Source organism: Myotis yumanensis, unplaced genomic scaffold (genome assembly GCF_028538775.1).
Source record: "Myotis yumanensis isolate MYYU_CA2020_CCGP unplaced genomic scaffold, mMyoYum1.0.hap1 SCAF_1, whole genome shotgun sequence".
Taxonomy (NCBI): Eukaryota; Metazoa; Chordata; class Mammalia; order Chiroptera; family Vespertilionidae; genus Myotis; species Myotis yumanensis.
This window is the reverse complement of record NW_027223752.1, coordinates 63,967,312-63,985,967: the sequence shown is the minus strand read 5'-3', so window position 1 is coordinate 63,985,967 and position 18,656 is coordinate 63,967,312. Positions and strand designations below refer to the sequence as shown.

Sequence of the window (18,656 nt, the reverse complement as noted above, 5' to 3'; positions counted from 1 at the left end):
TGAACTTGAATCTTGGAGAAACTATGTTGCGACCAGTGTGATCTCGGCAAATTATTTTAATCCTCTCAGGTTTAATTTCCTCAATTGTTATTTGAAGCAAATGCTTTCCTACCTCTCACATTTTGATAGGGTTCTTTAGAAACTTAGGCAATTGCCTGACACATAGTAAAGCCCTCGGTGAAAGTTTTCTCTACTCTAATTACCTGGGGCCCTACCTTCCTCTCTGGCTACCCTGACCTCTCACCCTCCATCGGTCATTAAATCCCGTGAGGATGTAAACCCCCAGGTGTTTGCACGTTGCAGCTCACCCCTAATGTGGAGTAGAAGGTTTGATCCTTTTAAAGAAAACTGAGCCAGGTGACCCTTGACTTCACATACAGCTTGTTCTTTTGAGGAGTGGCTTTGGTGATGGGAAAACACCATGTCTCCTCTGGGAAAGAACTCGAGTCGCAGCCATCTCACTCTTAGGTGAGAACCCGCCATCTCTGAAGGCTCCAGGATCTCGAGGTTTGTGTCCACAAACATTTCCAGCCTAGAGCCTTAATCCCTTCTGTTGACATAATAAGATCCCCCAGATTATGATGGAAACTGAGCCCATGGTATTGTGACTATGCCCAGCTACCTGCCACCGCAGGTGACAGCTGCACCTGTGAGGGAGGCTGGCCCACTTCCCACACACCCAGGGCACCTGCAGCCTCCTGCGCCCTCCGCCCTGCCCTGTGCTGGTGTCCCAGCTACTAACTGTTGAACAGGGAAGTCGAGGGTTTTCTGGTGGAGCTATTTCCTCTTTTCCTGCAGGGGTTGCATTATATGCAAAGCACAGGTCCAGCTACTGTGGATGATATAGAAATATATTTGGCCTCAAAGGTGTTTACAATCTATGGGGGGAGATAGATGTTCACCACCCATTAGACAAGGGAATGAACTAAGAAGGTGATTGTGGGCTGCAGACGGAATAAGTAAGGTCTTGAGTTTACATGCTAGACTGCTACTTTGGAGCTTCTCACACGGTCCTGGGAGCAGGTAAGCCCCAGGTCAGGGGGTTATTTTTAAGCAAAAGAAAGTATTCTTCCAATACCTGTGGCCTTTTATTCCTGGAGTGGCAGTGAGGCATAGCAGTGGTGGGGCATATGGGTGGTCTCTGAAAAGCCGACAGTTCTTACCGAGAACAGTGGCTATGGACAGACAGGATGCCACAGAATTCATTATCCCAATGGAGACACTTGAGAGTGAGAGGAGTGTAACAAGCACATCTGGACAACAGCAGACGCCAAGACAGGCCTTGGCAAACCGTGGCCTCCCTGCTTACAGGTACTTAGTCATTATAAAAGGGAATAGATTCGGTGATCTCTGGACCTAGGGTTCATGCGGGTTCAAACGGCTTTTCAGGTAACCCACCATTAAATTGTAAATGCTTCTGAGACCAAATATACTTCTGTATCATCTGCAGTACCTGGCACGGTTCTCTATACATTTCCTCCTCGGTAAGGTTGCTCAGGCAGCCCAGTTTTTACCAGAGGCCAGCAGCTGTCCACCTCTCTGGTTAGGATTCCTGAAAGAGCTTCCCCACCTGAGTTTTGACCAAGAAGCTACTTAAAAAGCAAATGTATATAAGCTGCTCCCCAGCTCCCTTGGCTCCTCCCGCATGGAAACCAATTCAAGGTTTGCTTTGGTTTGGTGTATACGTGCCCTATCCACACCCTCGCCTTTATCAGAAAACTGCCTCTCTCTTCAAACAGTTCTTTTCCAAGAGGAACCCTTATTCCTTAGTCACTTCACAGTAATTCCACAGAGTAGGGAAGGATATATACTCTTTAGAGCATATGCTCTTCAAAGCAAAATGCTGTTCGATCAAAGAAATTAAAACTTGATCTTTGAAGCGCGTCCTCATTACCTAGCACTTTTACCCCATTCTATTCAGTTTTCCCTTAGAGCAGAAATCATAGAGTAACAAGTTAAAATTATACTTAATATTTACCTGCCTCTCCCACAAGGCTGTGATCTCCTTGAGGACATCAATTGCCTTATTAATATAACATATAATTATAAACACCATAGGTTTAGACATACTTGCAGGAGCCTCATAAATGATATGGTCGAGTGGTATGCACGCCAGTCTTAACTCCTCCTCTCTTGCTGGCACAAGCTGTCCTTTGCATTTTACATTCAAAACAGCTTTTCCTTTTGTGATTTTTATTTATAGCAAAGCATACGCCTCCCAGGCCACGGAGGCAACTGGGAGCCAGCTTTCTCCTACTCTTCCCCTTGCCAACCCTGTGGGGCAGTGTCATTGTCTCGGTCTTGTGATCGCTGGTCTATCTGCTAAATGAGGGCATGATCAAGATCATTCTCTCCAGGCCCCTCAGGCTCTAATATTATTGCTCTTTAATGGCTCTGTGGAAAATGACCTTTCTCCTTGGACTGCGTTCCCAGTTTTCTTCTTCCTTGTCCAGTGAAAATCGTTGCTTCAGATTGTTCTAGTCTAGTCTCTGACAGATCTCCTTTCTGGCAATTCACTGAGATTCAGCCCCATCAAGAAAACAATCAATACATTGTTCTAGCTTCAGATTGGATATGGATTAAATGTTGGCATCACAATGGAGCTCCAGTGGCGCAATCGGTTAGCACGCAGTACTTATAAATGTTGGCATCACCGAGTTCTGTCAAATTGTCTCAGCTTGCCTCTTAAAAATCAAAATGGGAAAATCCAAGTCTTTTGGTTATTAAATCAGAGGACTAGCTGTTGGCCCAGACTGCGTGTGTTGGGGGAAAGGAGGAGTTATGTGCATGGGTGACAGAGAATGTGTGCACTAAGGTGAATTCATAACCAACACAAGTACTGTATGTGGAACCATAAAGCCAATTATTAATATGTGAGTGCAGTCTCCAGAGATGTTTCAATCTGGTCTCCTCCTCCTCCTCCAACAGAAACCAAACGACCGTGATCACAAAGTGAGAGTAGCCATGGGAAATGGCTTGCGAGGAGATGTGTGGAGAGAATTCATCAAGAGATTTGGGGACATTCACATTTATGAGTTCTATGCTTCCACTGAAGGCAATATCGGCTTTGTGAATTATACGGGGAAAATTGGCTCTGTTGGAAGAGCAAACTACCTACAGAGAGTAAGTACATTGAAAAATGAGAGCATATATAGCCAGTTTTCAGAATACAGAGAGTTCTTAAAAGCTATGTCAGGATGATGTTATTATGAGAATTTCATAAAGCATCAGAGCTGCAGTCCATTTATATCACCAAGAGAGGTTTGGGTCAGCCTCTGTAACAAGGACCTCAGAAAGATAGGGTGCTGTAATTTAAAAATCTTAATGTCTGTGAATAACAACCCATTAGGTCTTTGCCGTCTGCAATTCAGGTAAAGTTTCCCTATGTCACTAACATGTGTTTATGATAAAACACCTGAAAGTTACCAGTTCCATCAGTTTACCATAGTCTATGAAATGGTGAAATGTGGTATTTCCATTCCATTGTGCTGTGGGTTACTACCATCTGGGGAACTTTTTACACACACAGGGGCAGGGCCTCAGCCCCTACGCTTTGGATGCAGGCATCTTGAGGTGGGGCCCAGGCATCAGTGTTTTTTGAAAACTCTGCAGCCAGAGTTAAGAAGCATTATCTTATAAAGATTTGTGTTCTCACAGGCAACAGGGGGATGAAAGCATGAGTGTGGGGGGAGGTTGGGGGTTAATGGGGGGATGAGGACACATTTGTAATACCTTAACCAATAAAGAAATTAAAGATTAAAAAAAGATTTGTGTTCTAGTAACTGCATTAAAAATATATTTCTTATTAATTGAGATGTAATTGACATATAACAGCATATTAGTTTCAGGGGTACAACATAATGATTCAATATTTGTATATATTGCAAAATGATCACCACAATAAGTCCAGTTAACATCCCATCACCTCACATAGTTACCATTTTTTTTTCTTGTGATAAGAACTTTTTTTAATCCTCACCTGAGGATATGTTTTCCATTGCTTTTTCAAACAGAATAGAAGGAGGGATGAAGTGGAGGGAGAGAGAGAGAGAGAGAGAGAGAAACATCAATGTGAGAGAGCCACCTCCACTAGGGGTGGGGAGCAAACCTGAAACCCAGGTACATGCCCTTGACTGGGAGTCAAACCCACGACCCTTCAGTGAGCAAGCCATACTCTAACCACTGAAACACCGGCCAGACTGTCATAAGAACTTTTAAGATCTACTCTCTTAGCAACTTTTAAATTAACTACTAGTGCCCCGGTGCATGGATTCATGCACATTGAAAGGAAATTCATTAGAAGGTGGCAGGCGGGGTGGGACTGGGAGAGACGGGCTGGACATGCCCTGGAGCCAACCTCCCTCAGTCCCTCCCCAGCTGGCTACACCTGGGGTGACACCACAGCTCAAAGGGCATCTTCGGAGTGAGTGGGTCCCTCCAGCAGGTGGGGTTCCTCGGCCTGGCCTGCGGGGATCGGGCCAAAACCGGCTCTCTGACATTCCCCGAGGGGTCTGGGATTGGGAGAGGGTGGTCACTGTGCATCATAGCTACCGGTTGGATAGTCGAATGGTCAGACAGTCTCTTAGGCTTTTACTAGTATAGAGAGAGAGGGCCTTGGTACACAAATTAGTGCACAGGTAGGGTTCGGCCATCCCAACCCGATCAGGGCTGACGGGCCGGGCCAGCTGGGGGGAGGGGCCACGGGCAGTTGGCCGGCCAGCCCCGCCCCCTGGTTGAATTCCTGGTTGAACTCCTGGTCAAACTCCTGGTCGAGGGGACAATTTGCATATTAGCCTTTTATTATATAGGATAGATAGTCACCACACTGTACATTACATACCCAGGACTTATTTATTTTATAACTGGAAATTTCTATCTTTTAATCATGTTCACCCATTATTTTAAGTTAAACATATCCTCACCCAAGGATGTGTTTTTATTGATTTTAAAGAGAGAGAAAGAAATACAGAGAGAGAGACATTGATTGATTGCCTCCTGTACACGCCCAACTGGATCTAACCTGCACCCTGGGCATGTGCCCTGACTGAGATTCAAACCCGCAACCTTGCAGTGTATAGGATGACACACAACCAACTAAGCCACACCAGCCAGGGCCACTTTCACCCATTTTTACCCACTCTTCACTCCTCACCTCTGGCAATCACCAGTCTGTTCTCTAAATCTATGAATTCATTCTTTTTTCAAATTCCACATATAATGAGGTCCTGTGGTATTTGTCTTTCTCTGTCTGACTTATTTCATTTAGCATAATGTCCTCAAGGTTCATCCATGTTGTTGCAAGTGGCAAGATTTCCTTTTTATGGGTGAATAATATTCCATTGTATAGATACATCACTGTATATACACCACACTTTCTTTATCCTCTCATCTATCAATGGACACCTAAGTTGTTTCCATGTTTTTGCTATTGTAAGTAATGCTGCAATGAACCTGGGGTGCATACATCTTTTCTAATTAGTGTTTTCATTTCCTTTGGATAAATACCCCAGAAATGGAATTGCTGGATCATATGGTAGTTCCATTTTTAATTTTTTGAGGAACCTCCATACTGTTTTCCATTGTGATTGCACCAATCTGCATTCCCACCAATAGTGCACAAGGGTTCCCTTTTCTCCACACCCCCTTTGGCATTTGTTATTTCTTTTTTTATATATTCTTTTATTGACTTCAGAGAGGAAGGGAGAGAGACATGGAAACATGATGAGAATCATTGATCGGCTGCCTCAAACACACCCACTACTGGGGATCGAACCTTCAGTGTGCCCTGACTGGGAATTGAATCATGACCTCCTGGTTCATAGGTTGACGCTCAACCACTGAGCTACACCAGCCAGGCTCTTGTCTGTTTTATAGTAGCCATTCAAATAGAAGTGAGGGGCTATCTCATTGTGGTTTTGATTTGCATTTCCCTTATAATTAGTGATGCTGAACATCTTTTCAGGTACCTGAAGGTCATCTATATGTCTTCTCTGGAAAATGTCTATTTAGATTATTTGTCTACTGATTAATCGGATTGTTTGTTTTGCTATTGAGCTGTATAAGTTCTTTGTGTATTTTGGATGCTAACCTCTTGTCAGTTATATGATTGACATTTCCTGTTTTTAAGCCAACTCACATATGTATACTAACCTCTTATGAGATATATGATTGACATTTCCTATTTTTAAGCCAGAAGTCTCTTTTATTGCCTGGGATCTCCAGATAATCTCTTTGCCATTTTTGTGCTCAAGCAGTCAGTCTTAGGTGACCACCTAGTTTTCAAAATCTCAGGAAGATTCCGCAAATGCTGAGCCTCCACTGGCTTGAGCAGTGACAGCTGTCTTTATGCCTCTGGTAACTTGTCCTGGCCAAAACAGCCACCCAGAGCTCCCAAGCAACCTGTGTCTCCAGGGACTGACGAGCAGAGTACAGAGGGCAGTGATGCGTGAGCATAAGAGATCAGATTCCAGCACAGTCATATACTGGCTGAATGACCCAGGGAAAATCACTTTATGTTCCTTAGACCTCAATTCATCATCTGTAAAACAGAGATTAAAGAGAGAAAATATAGAGCCCAGTGCCAGGCCCAAACTCAATGTTGTTAAAGAAAAAGGGTTGTTGAAAGGATTCAATTAAATAATTTATAAAAAGGCCATTAGAGGATATAACCCGAATGCCTGTCACATAATATCCTTGAATAATTGTTAGCTGTTATGATTATTTTCATTCCATTCCTTCTATTCTAGCCTGGTCTCTAGACATTCCCAAGTCCAGGAAACCTCCCTGACAATGACAGCCAAACCTGTACTACACAGGTCTCTCCACTGTCCTCCACACCGGGGCCATCCAATACGGTAGCTACTCGCTAAGTGTGGCTATGTAAACTTAAATTGCATAAATAAAATTTTAATTTAGTTCTTCATTCACTCTAGCCACCTCTCAAGTGCTCAGTAGCCATACTTTGTGATTACCATGTTGAGCAGTACAAATATAGAATACTTCCTCATCATAGAAAATTCTGCGGGGCAGCACCCTAGAGACTAAGAATCAATTTCCCACTCCACACTGGGAGAGGGTCTGTCTTCGCTAGTTTCAGTCCAAGCTGTACTAGCCCAGACCTTAAAGACCCAGGCTAAATGCAGTTCAGAACGAGAGAGGGCACAAAGCTGAGCCCAGGCACGGTGCAAGCTGTCGGTGTTGTTATGATGAGTTACAAGGAAACAAACCACACGTGAGGACCTTAAGAGTTGGTGCTGTGTGTTCCTAGTTCTTTGTATCACATCCATTGATCGCTGTGTTTTATTGTCAGTTTTTCTAGTTTAAACATCTATATTTTAAAACTAAAAAGGAGGAGGAGGAGATGGCCCTGTAATTGATGTGGAAAGAAGCATGAGTTACCATCCCTATTGTTTTTTTCACATTCTTGCATATAAAAAAGATCTACATTTGTTGACTATGAATGCCACTTGGTTTTTAATGGTTGTCTCCTACTACCAAAACACATAATTGGTTAATTTATCATATAGATTTGAATTTAAATTTGAAATGGACACAGTAATTATGGGTGATAATTACATCTAAATACTGTCATATTTGTACCTATCTGTTAACAGAGAAAATAATGCACTTATTGCCCTTACTAAATTATATAAATTAAAATTTTTATGCCATTGAATTATAGTATATATGATGGAGTTTTAATTATTTTATAGCCATGGGCATGAAGTAATTATACTATTGAACCTTAAATATATTGGAGAGCATGTCTCTGGAAGTGTAAAACATACAACAGGGGCACATTAAGGTTATATAAGATTTTAAAAATGCACTTGTGATATGTCCACCAGAAAACATGTACTAGTATGGGACTGTTCATAACAGCTTTATTTTTAGTAGTCTAAAACTGAAACAATCCAAATGCCTGTTAAGGAGAATAGATAAATTAATTGCTGTATATTCATACAAGAAAAACCACTGAAACAAACATCGACATGGATGGATGACTGTCTCACACAGTGTGTTGAGTGAAAGAAGTAAACACAAAGGCAAATATTTACTTCATTTATTGGGAGTTTAGACTACTTAATGGTGATAACAGTCAGAATGGTGGTTAACTTGACAGAAGGGGCAAGAGGAAACTTTCTAAGGTAATGAAAATATTTAATATCTTGATCTGGGTGGTAGGTACATGGGTGTTCATACATACAAAATTCACCAAGCTATACCCTTAAGATAGGTGTTCTTTATATACTTTATGCATGCAGTACTACAATAAAAAAGAAAAAAATGTGAAAATGTATGCTCAACGCGATCTATTTTAATTTCGCTAGAAAGTTGTATCTTATGAGCTGATTAAATATGATGTGGAGAAAGATGAACCTGTCCGAGATGAAAATGGATATTGCATCAAAGTTCCCAAAGGTACAGTGGATTTTTGTTCAATGAACCATTCATTTTCTTCTTTTTTTAATTTTGAGAGAGAGAGAGAGAGAGAGAAGTATTTGTTGTTTCACTTATTTATGCATTCATTGGTTGATCCTCGTATGTACTCTGCAACCTTGGTATATGGGGATGATGCTCTAGCCAACTGAGTACCCAGCCAGGGCCTAAGCTGTCATTTTCTTACCTTGACTAAATAACTGTTAAGAACTAACATATCAAAAAAAAAAAAAAAGAACTAACATATCATTGCTAAAATGAACACCAGGTAAATTTATTAGCGTGAAGGGGAAAAAGAGATTTATGTACACTCAGAATTAGTTACAGAAACTCTAAAAGATACTAATTTAACCACTACATGTAACATAATTGTAGATTGAAACCTAGCTTAACAACTTCTTGATTGTGAGGTTAGCATTTTGTGGGAAGAGATATATAATTATGGTTGCAAAACTATAGTTTTAGGGAGTCTTTAAAACTACTATTCATTTGTTTAATTATGTGTATAAATAATTATTCAGTAAAAGGTTAGCATTTAAAAATTACAAATGTGTGGCCATATGGAATAATGTGTGCACATTGCTGCAGACCAAGATCAACAGTAATTGATATATATGTGAGAAGTCTGGTAGAAGGCTGACCAGGACTTCTTTTGATATTCACAGGGTGGATATCTACATTTTATTACCTGCTGCTGACTCAATGGCCTAAAGCAAACTCCCCTAAGACCTGACAATCTTACTGTTTGCTAAACATTACCATTGATATGTCTGTTTGCATTCCTGAAGGCAATTGTGTATTCTAGCTAATATAAACAGCTGGGAATGGAGCAACAGAGAGAGCTTGACCATCATGGTTAGGCTGTCCTCTGGTTCCCCCGGTAATTATAAAAATTAATATTCCATCTTGTGTGTATCATTTGCGCGTCAGCCCTCCCTCCAAGTCTTTGAACCCGCGAAAGCCACGCTGGCCGTGGACTCTCGCAGCACATAGTATATGTATATGTATGTATATGATGTATATGAATATAATGCACATGTGTAGCCAGCCTGCTGCTAATGAGTTGCATAGCATCAAATTTAAGAGGTTACTAATAAAATGTGCCTACTGCAAGCTCATAAAATAACAATGTGCTTTCTTCTCTCTTAGGTGAAGTTGGACTCCTAGTTTGCAGAATCACAGAACTTACACCATTTAGTGGCTATGCTGGAGGAAAATCTCAGACAGAAAAGAAAAAACTGAGAGATGTCTTTAAGAAAGGAGATGTCTATTTCAACAGTGGAGATCTCTTAATGATTGACCGTGACAATTTCGTCTACTTCCACGACAGAGTTGGCGATACATTCCGGTGGGTTTCTCTGAATTATGGAGAAACATGCTTAATTTGGCATACTCCTAAATTGGAATCTCATTCCATTTTGGTTATGGGACCCCATTTTCTTCTATCTCTTTACCATGTCAATTCAACCTCCTGTATTCCTAGAAAAAAAAGGAGCAAAATATATAAGGGGTCACTCTTCAATGCACAGTTAACTTGGTTGAGCAACACCAAATGAAAGTAAGGTGGGAAACCTTAGTGCAGTGGTTCTCAACCTATGGGTCGCGACCCCCTTGGGGTTGAACGACCCTTTCACAGGGGTCACCTAAGACCATCGGAAAACACATATATAATTACATATTGTTTTTGTGATGAATCACTATGCTTTAATTATGTTCAATTTGTAACAACGAAAATACATCCTGCATATCAGATATTTACATTACAATTCATAACAGTAGCAAAATTACAGTTATGAAGTAGCAACGAAAATAATTTTATGGTTGGGGGTCACCACAACATGAAGAACTGTATTAAAGGGTCACAGCATTAGGAAGGTTGAGAACCACTGCCTTAGTGTATACATGTGTCTCAATAGCTTAGTCCATCCAGTTCCTCCATTATTACTGGTCACGCATAGGACAGCCAGGGATTTTCAGTTTTCAATTATGGGGCTTTTCTTCAGCTAAAATCCAATGCAAATTAAGGTGGAGCTGATTTAGTTGAAGAGGAGGGATTCGGAGTGTTACCTGCTTCCCTCCCTCTTACTCTCCATCCCCAACCAGGTAGCTTCCCCCAGAACCCCCAAGTCAGTGCACCAGTTTGCAAGTCATGATAATAGATCATGAAATGAATTCCCAACAACAGCACGACCCTCCAGCCTCATAATACTTTTGCTTAATCATCTTCCTTCCTTCATGGACTCCCTGAGGCCAGGCCCCAGCTCCCAGCACAGTGCCTGACACACATAATTACCTTTTGTATGAATTAATGAGGAAGGGATGGAAGTTGTATATTGAAGTAGAAGGAGTGTGGATCTGAATGAGGAGAACAGAGTTCCCAGGCTCCCCTCTGCCCCTGAACATCTGTGTTAGCAAAGCAGGTGACCTTTCTCGACCCAGTTTCTTCATCCGTGAAGTGAAGGTCCCGATGACCCTCAGTGTTCCTCCCATCTGAAATATCCCCTAACTCAGGATCCCTGTCATTATTTTATGCCACCTTCATGTCACTGAAAAGATTCCCGGTCAGGAGAAAATCGACCTCTATGAGATATTTTTTTAAAATTTTTAATGTAAAAAACAATAACTTTATGAAGTGAAAAATAGCACTTGGTTGGCACTAACATGATAGTCTCCTTGCAAATAAAGTATGATATTTTATCTTATTAAAAGCTTTCTCATTGCCCTGAGACCCTGAAATACAAATAAGAAATTTTATTAAACACAAGTTCACTAATTGAATGAAATAGCAACCAAAGTTAGAGAATGAGGAAAGGGAGAGATTTACATACAGCAAAAAGTCATTGATGGGTTTTTGTTTTGTTTAGTTTTTTTGTTAAGCCTCACCTGAGAATAGTTTTTTCCCATTAATTTTTAGAAAGTAGAAGGGAAGGGGAGAGACAAAGAGAAACGTCAATGTGAGAGACAAATGGATTGGTTGCCTCCCGCACACAGCCCAACCGGAGCCGGGAATTGAGCCTGCAACCGAGGCACATGCCCTTGACTGGAATCAAACCCGCCACCCTTCAGTCTGAGGGCTGGCGCTGAGCAAACCAACTAGGGCCATTGATGGTTTATTTTTTATTTCCATTGCCTTTCTTAGGCCAAGTCTGTGTTTTGACATTAGAACGGCATCATTCTGTAAGTCATGTTCCATGTGGCTAGATTGGAATTCTGCATTTTATTATTTAGGAGTATGCCTTCGTCCTTTGTTCCTCAAGCATGGTGCTTCTCCCATGATGAGGTCGGGGAATTTGGGGACCAACGTGAGGTATAGAGTGCAGCCACCCCACAGAGGTCTGGAGGGAACCAGCTACTTCCTGTCATCACATCCTTAGCCAGAGACCACCTGTGACCTCTGCTAAGCTCACCTTTTCTTCCAGGTGGAAAGGAGAAAATGTGGCCACCACTGAAGTTGCTGACACACTGGGACTGGTTGATTTTGTCCAAGAAGCAAATGTTTATGGAGTGCCTGTGCCAGGTATGCACGAGATATTATAAATCTGTGCCTAAATCCATATCATTTTAACCCCAGGGCAAAGTACGCCATTGCCTTCTCCTGTCGGCTGGAGAATCAAACGACTCCGGCAGCCACTTGAGTAAAGGGTTTATGTGTGGCTTATGTTCCTTTATAAATCATCCCGGTCAGTATACCTGAACCTGGCCTTCCTCTGTGGCTCAGCTCCCCAGCTGGGCTCCCCGGCAAGCCACATCTCTCCAGGACTCCGGGTCCCATGCTGCATCTGGCACTCCTCAAGAAAAGATGCAGCACGCTGGAGAGCTGGGAGATGGGATGTGAGACACAAGTAAGAACAAGTACAGTTGCTACGAGAAGACATTGTCAGCCATCACACCACACTGGGCTCTCACAGACCCCACCTGGAATCTTGCACACACTTTTAAAGCAGGTCCCTGACCCAGCCCACCTGACTGAGTTTCAGAATAATGACATTGAGCCTTCTTCCATAGACCTGCTTCTCCCAGCAGCGTGGGGAGTGCCCAGGTCTGATTTGGGATCCTGGCTCCAATATCGGCTGGCTGTTTGGCTTCAGCCATATCACTAAAATTAGGGATCACACCAGTCTTGTCATGAAGATTGTCCAGAGAACTAATTCATTTCAATGACATAAATAGTAAAAATATATTTGTCAGATATGTACATGAGGGTTGTCATGAGGAGAAATCATTTTTGTTATAGACTAGGGGCCCAGTGCATGAAATTGTGCACGGGTGGGGTCCCTCGGCCTGGCTGGCGATTGGGGCCGGCCACGCGGGGAGGGACCGTGGGAGGTTGGCCAGCCATGGGAGGTTGGCTGTGGGAGCGCACTGACCAACAGGGGGCAGCTCCTGCATTGATCATCTGTCCCCTGGTGGTCAGTATGCATCATAGCTACTGGCCAGTCAACCTGTTGTAACAGTCACTTAGGCTTTTATATATATAGATGTCAGGGAGGACATCTCCAAATTATTGTCCAAATATGAGATGCTATGGGTGTTAGTACTCCCCCAGAACTCAGGATTTGGAATTCCACCTATATTCGAAATGGAAACCCCAAAGTCCCATTTCCCTGAGCTGTGGCGGTTGCACATGACCTTGTACTGCCCTTTTATTTCTTAAAGAATATTCAGGACTTTCTCTTACCTGTTCCTTTCCAATCCTGTGGCAGCAACACAATGGGAAGTGTAGCCACACCAGGGTCATAAAGTGTGAGTTGTAGAATTCTTCTCATGTTGGACGTCAGGCTGAATTAGCACAAGCGTGATTGTCAGCCATCACACCACACTGGGCTCTCACAGACCCCACCTGGAATCTTGCACACACTTTTATATGCTGAATTTTAAAACGGTAACAATGCAAAAGAATGTGTAGGAGAAGGTGAGAGAAACTAAGAAGTGGAATGGGAGGACCAGTGGGACCCCTGAGCCAGCAGCACCATCCTCCTCACCAGGGAGCTTGTTAAAAATGCAATCTCTTGGACCCACCTCAGACCCACCAAATCTGACTTTCTGGGGTGGGGCCCAGGGAGCTGTGTTTTAACAAGCCCTTTAAGTGATTCTTTTATTTTAAAACCTGTTTTTATTGATTTTAGAGAGAGGAAAGGAGAGGGGGAGAGAGAGAGAGAAACATCAATGTGAGAAAGAAGCATCGGTCGATTGTCTCCTGACCAGTAATCAAACTGGCAACCTTTTAGGTGCATGGGACAATGCTCAACCAACTGAGCCACACCAGCCAGGGCTAAGTGATTCTTAAAAACACTGAAATCTATTAAAGCTACATATGCAGAAGTGGCAAAGCATAAGGAACAAAACAATGAGTCTCAGCTTAAAATTAAGGAATTGGACCACAACGTCAGCAAACATAAACGGGAAGCTGAAGATGCTGCTGCGAAGGTATCCAAAATGTTGAGAGATTATGACTGGATTAATGCAGAGGAACACCTCTTTGGGCTACCCAATAGTGCCTATGATTTCAAAACTAATAATCCAAAAGAAGCTGGTCAGAGACTTCAGAAGTTGCAAGAAATGAAGGAAAAACTAGTAAGAAATGTCAACATGAGAGCTATGAATGTACTAACAAAAGCAGAAGAGTGGTACAATGACTTGATGAAGAAGAAGAGAATTGTAGAAAATGACAAATCCAAAATACTTGCGACTCTAGAAGACCTTGACCGGAAGAAAAACCAAGCCCTGAACATTGCTTGGCAAAAGGTGAACAAGGACTTTGGGTCTATTTTTTCTACCCTTTTGCCTGGTGCTCATGCTATGCTTGCACCACCATGCTATGCTTGGATGGGCTGGAGTTCAAGGTTGCCTTAGGAAATACTTGGAAAGAAAACCTAACTGAACTTAGTGGTGGTCAGAGGTCTTTGGTGGCTTTGTCATTAATATTGTCCATGCTCCTCTTCAAACCTGCTCCAATTTACATCCTGGATGAGGTCGATGCAGCCTTGGATCTTTCTCACACCCAGAACATTGGGCAGATGCTGCGTACTCATTTCACACATTCTCAGTTCATTGTGGTGTCCCTAAAGGGAGGTATGTTCAACAATGTAAACATCCTTTTCAAAACCAAGTTTGTGGATGGTGTTTCTACAGTAGCCAGATTTACTCAATATCAGAATGGAAAGGTCCCAAAGGAAACCAAGGCCAAGGCAAAAGGACCCAAGTGATCACACGTGGAAGTTAAAAGTATGAATTCACTTTCTTTACCTTGACCTGCTTTTTAAACAGACTTTTAAAGAACCTGGGATTTATCTCATTTGTTTATATAAAGATTTAATGTTTTTTATTACTTGATGCATATTTTCTCTTCCCTTATATAATCACTTATAAATGAACATGATTTCTCTTCATTAGTTTAACTATGGTCCAATTACTGTGATTGTGATTTTATGCATGTCATCAATTATTTTTCTTACCCAAGTCTTGTAGATTAGGGAGCCTGAGATACCTGTTTGGTGGGAAATTCTGTTTGTAAAAGCAAAAATACAAAGAAACAGGTAAAATTAGATTATGGGATAAATATAGCTAATAATCAGCTTTTAGTTTAATTCCTAAGATAATATTAATGTATTTTCTATTGCTAATAAAGTCATTAGGTAAGGAAGAATTAAAAAGCAAGGAGCTGGACCAACAACGGGAACACAGAGCAAGGTGTTAGGCACATTCTGAGCTACTTGTGGTTAGTTCCTTGAGAACACAATGCTAGAGCCCTGATTCAGACTCAAATGACAGAAATCAAGACCTATTTCCCATTTTGTGATGTTTGAATATCATGTTTCTCGATGCTCAGTAATTGATCTGTACATGCGTACATTTTTTTTAAATCTTTATAAATATTTCCGTAGGAGTTTAGGAGAAAGGTATGTTGCTTGCTGCTTTCTGGTGCAAGTTTATCTGGTCTCCCAATACTTCTGTCAGCCTTTTCATAATTTAATCAATAACAATCTGTTGGTGGATGTGAATGTAGAAGCCAACAGACCAAATAAAATTTACCTTTTTCTTCAGTCTAAACAAAAAAACAACACTGAAGTCTAACTTTGGAGTGATAAAAATGTTCTAGAACTAGATACTGACGATAGCTGGAAAACATTGTGAATGTACTAAATGCCCCTGAGTTGTACACTTTAAAATGGTTAAAATGATGAGTTACATGTTTTACACAATTTAGAGAAAATACACTAAAGTCATGAGAAGCACTGACACCAGGTGATTCCAAAACCTCGCCAATCAGAATCATCTGGGAAACCTTGTAAAGCCCATGGATCAGAACCTCGAGTTTGGGATCAGAATTTTCTTGTTTTCTTTCCTTTTCTTTTTTTCTTTAATTTCCCAAGTGGCTGTCATGACCAGTAATGTGTAGGAGCCACTGATACAGAACAAAGAAAAGGAAGCTAATGGTTTTCAAATGATTAGAGACAGTCAGATAAAACAAGGAGCCAGTGTGTTCATCCTGCTCCAATGTGCAGAATGAAAACAACGGGCTGAAATGACCAGGGAGCCGATGTTAGCCTGAGAACCCTCCTCTCACCAGAGCAACCAACACTACAGAGGACTGTCTCCTGAGGTAGGGACTGTCCACCAGCTGGAGGGTGTAATGAGGCAGGATGCCCACCTGGACTCCTGTGAGGATTCTGACAGCAGTGAAAAGTTAGAGGTGAACTCAGGAGTCTCTCCCAACTTTCAGGTTCTGGGATCCTCACGGGGACTTCTCAGGTCTCAGTTTTGGACCAGGAGGTCCAAAGAGGGAACTTCTAGGTTTAGGTTTAACAGGGAGTTAAGTTTTTCTAGGTGTCACACCAGCACTGTCCAACTGCTCTCTACAACTGTTATTATCAGTAGGCTGTTCTGCAGTGACGACAGTGTTCTATATCTGCACTGTCCAGTGTGGTGCCCAGTAGCCTCCATGTGACTGTCCAGCAACTGAAATGTGGCTGGTGCAACTGAGGAACTGAATTTTCCATTTCAATTATAATTCATTGTAATCGCCACATGTGACCGGTGGCTACCACATTGGACAGCCGTTCTAGAGAAGCCCTGGCCAGAACTGCGGCAGACTGGAGCCTTCCCCCTGGATCTGAACTAGCCCAGACCAACCTGCAGGAGCCAGGGTGAAGGCCTGAGACCCAACAGGTCCCTCCCGCTCCCCGTGAATGCCAGAGCAAGAAGCGGGGAGCCAGTGGACGCTGAAGATTTCTGTTGCAGCAGCTTCTGTCTTAATTCTAAAAGGAGTTATTGGAGACATTTGAGATTCCTGAGATAGGCGCCTTCCAGAGAGCTACCAGGGACCCCTAGAGAAAGAGGGTCCCATGCCCTGCCTCCCTCGGATGAGAGGCAGATAAAACGAGGGTGTGTTTTCTTTCTTTCCGTGTTTCCTCTTGTTTTCCGCCTCCTTTAGAGCTGTAGGTAAACACGCAGTCACCATGGGAGAGATTCTGAAAGCTGGGGCCCAGGTGACCAGGGCGGTCCCTCTTCCTCTCTGATTACAGCTAAGTAGTTCAGGGAAATGGACCTGGGCTCCCCCTGGGTCTCCTGGATCAGGTAGCGGATGGATTAGTTCCTAATCACCACAGTCCTCACAAGAAAACAACGGAAATTGTTCTAAACGCCTCTCCACTTACTGCCCCGCCTGGCGGGGAAGAAAGCTGTTAGGGTCCATGTTCTCTGTGGTGAGCTCAACCTCTGGGGACTAAAGGGCAGCAGCAGGAGGGCACTCAGCAGTTCACTCACCCTTGCACTTGGCCTTCACCTGCTGTCCCACTGCTTCTCTAACGTGCAGAAAGGCAAAGCTATTAGGAACCCTGATCAAATACGGAAGTCTCAAAGGTGGTGTTTGTGCCTAGAAGCACAGCAGACCTGACATTGCAGTTTGAAGAACAACCTGAGCTCAGTTATTCATGAGTGGAGCAAGGACTTTTCACTAGAGTAAAAAACAAAAAAACAAAAAACAAGTTCCTTTAGCCACCAGTTTGACCTGTTTCCTACTCAAGTGTTTCATGTAGGCTGCTGAGAAGGGGAAGATGACAAGCACAGGATCTAGAGCCAGACTGCCCCCGTTCAGTATTTGCTGTGTGAACTTGAGCAAGTCTTTTAAAGTCTTTAAGCCTCAGTTTCTTCATCTGTAAAATGGAGATAACTTTTGAACCTCTTCATAAGTTTGTTGTGCAAGTTAAATGAGATGGTCCATTGGACCTGGCATATAATTAGAAATTCAATCAGTGTATAGCTGCTAATAGTAGTGGTAGTATTTTCATTTTAGAATAACTTCGACCTATATTTGAAATAAAAATTCCAACCACCCAAAAGAAACGTATGCCATAAGGCTGCCTCCATCCACTGTTCTAGAAACAGCAAAGCATTATAAATAAAATAGCTACAGCACATCTAATATTTTTTCGTGGTATTTCCAGGTCACGAGGGTCGAATTGGTATGGCCTCGATCAAGATGAAGGAAGGCCATGAATTTGATGGGAAAAAGCTCTGTAAGCACATTGCCGACTACCTGCCTAGCTATGCAAGGCCCCGATTTCTAAGGATACAGGTGAGACCTCTTGTTATCAAGTTCATTCTCCTCTCTCATGGAGACCCCTGTCTCCTAGGCAACAACTCCCCTTCTAGCATGGCGACCACACGGCCAAATTTTCACTACCCTTTCCAGGAAGCTCAACAAGGAAGCAGAAATATCAGAAAAATAGAACTAGCAGAAACATAAATCCTTATCCCTTTCTCCCTAAAATTGACCAGGCCAGTTCATTCAGCAACAGTATTAGCAAGTAACGCTCGAAGCCTGCGTTTGGGGATATGTGACAGACACTTAGAACAGAAATGCTCCGACCCTCCTATTTGTTGTTTCCAGTTTTGAAGAATGGAAAAACCCACTAACGTCCTAAGACCTTTCTATGGTGTGAAGTTCAACTGGGCATCATTAGCCATTTGGAATTACCAAAGGTTTAGCTCTTACCACTAGAGGGATTTTTGTCTTTTTCTCAAACATTAACCCCTAAGTTAGTTTAATACTCTCACTTTTGGACTTTGAGCTCTTAGATTCTAAAGAGTTGAGAAGTGTTAGATTACCAGACATTGCTGTGGCTACAAAATTGATGTTCACAAAGCACTGGCATTTGCTTTACAATGAGATCATAAAAATTGAAATATCCTCAGATCATCCCCTATTAATGGGA

At 42.4% G+C, this 18,656-nt stretch overlaps 1 protein-coding gene across 1 annotated transcript in view; it reads left to right on the top strand.

Annotated features, from left to right (window-relative positions):
• SLC27A2 (solute carrier family 27 member 2) overlaps positions 1-18,656 on the top strand; it is a 43,875-nt gene that overhangs the window by 24,170 nt on the left and 1,049 nt on the right. The window contains exons 5-9 of the mRNA XM_070404657.1: positions 2,929-3,123; positions 8,331-8,421; positions 9,589-9,787; positions 11,859-11,956; positions 17,886-18,016. Of these exons, the coding sequence (XP_070260758.1) occupies positions 2,929-3,123; positions 8,331-8,421; positions 9,589-9,787; positions 11,859-11,956; positions 17,886-18,016 (714 nt within the window). The remainder of the gene's footprint in view (positions 1-2,928; positions 3,124-8,330; positions 8,422-9,588; positions 9,788-11,858; positions 11,957-17,885; positions 18,017-18,656) is intronic.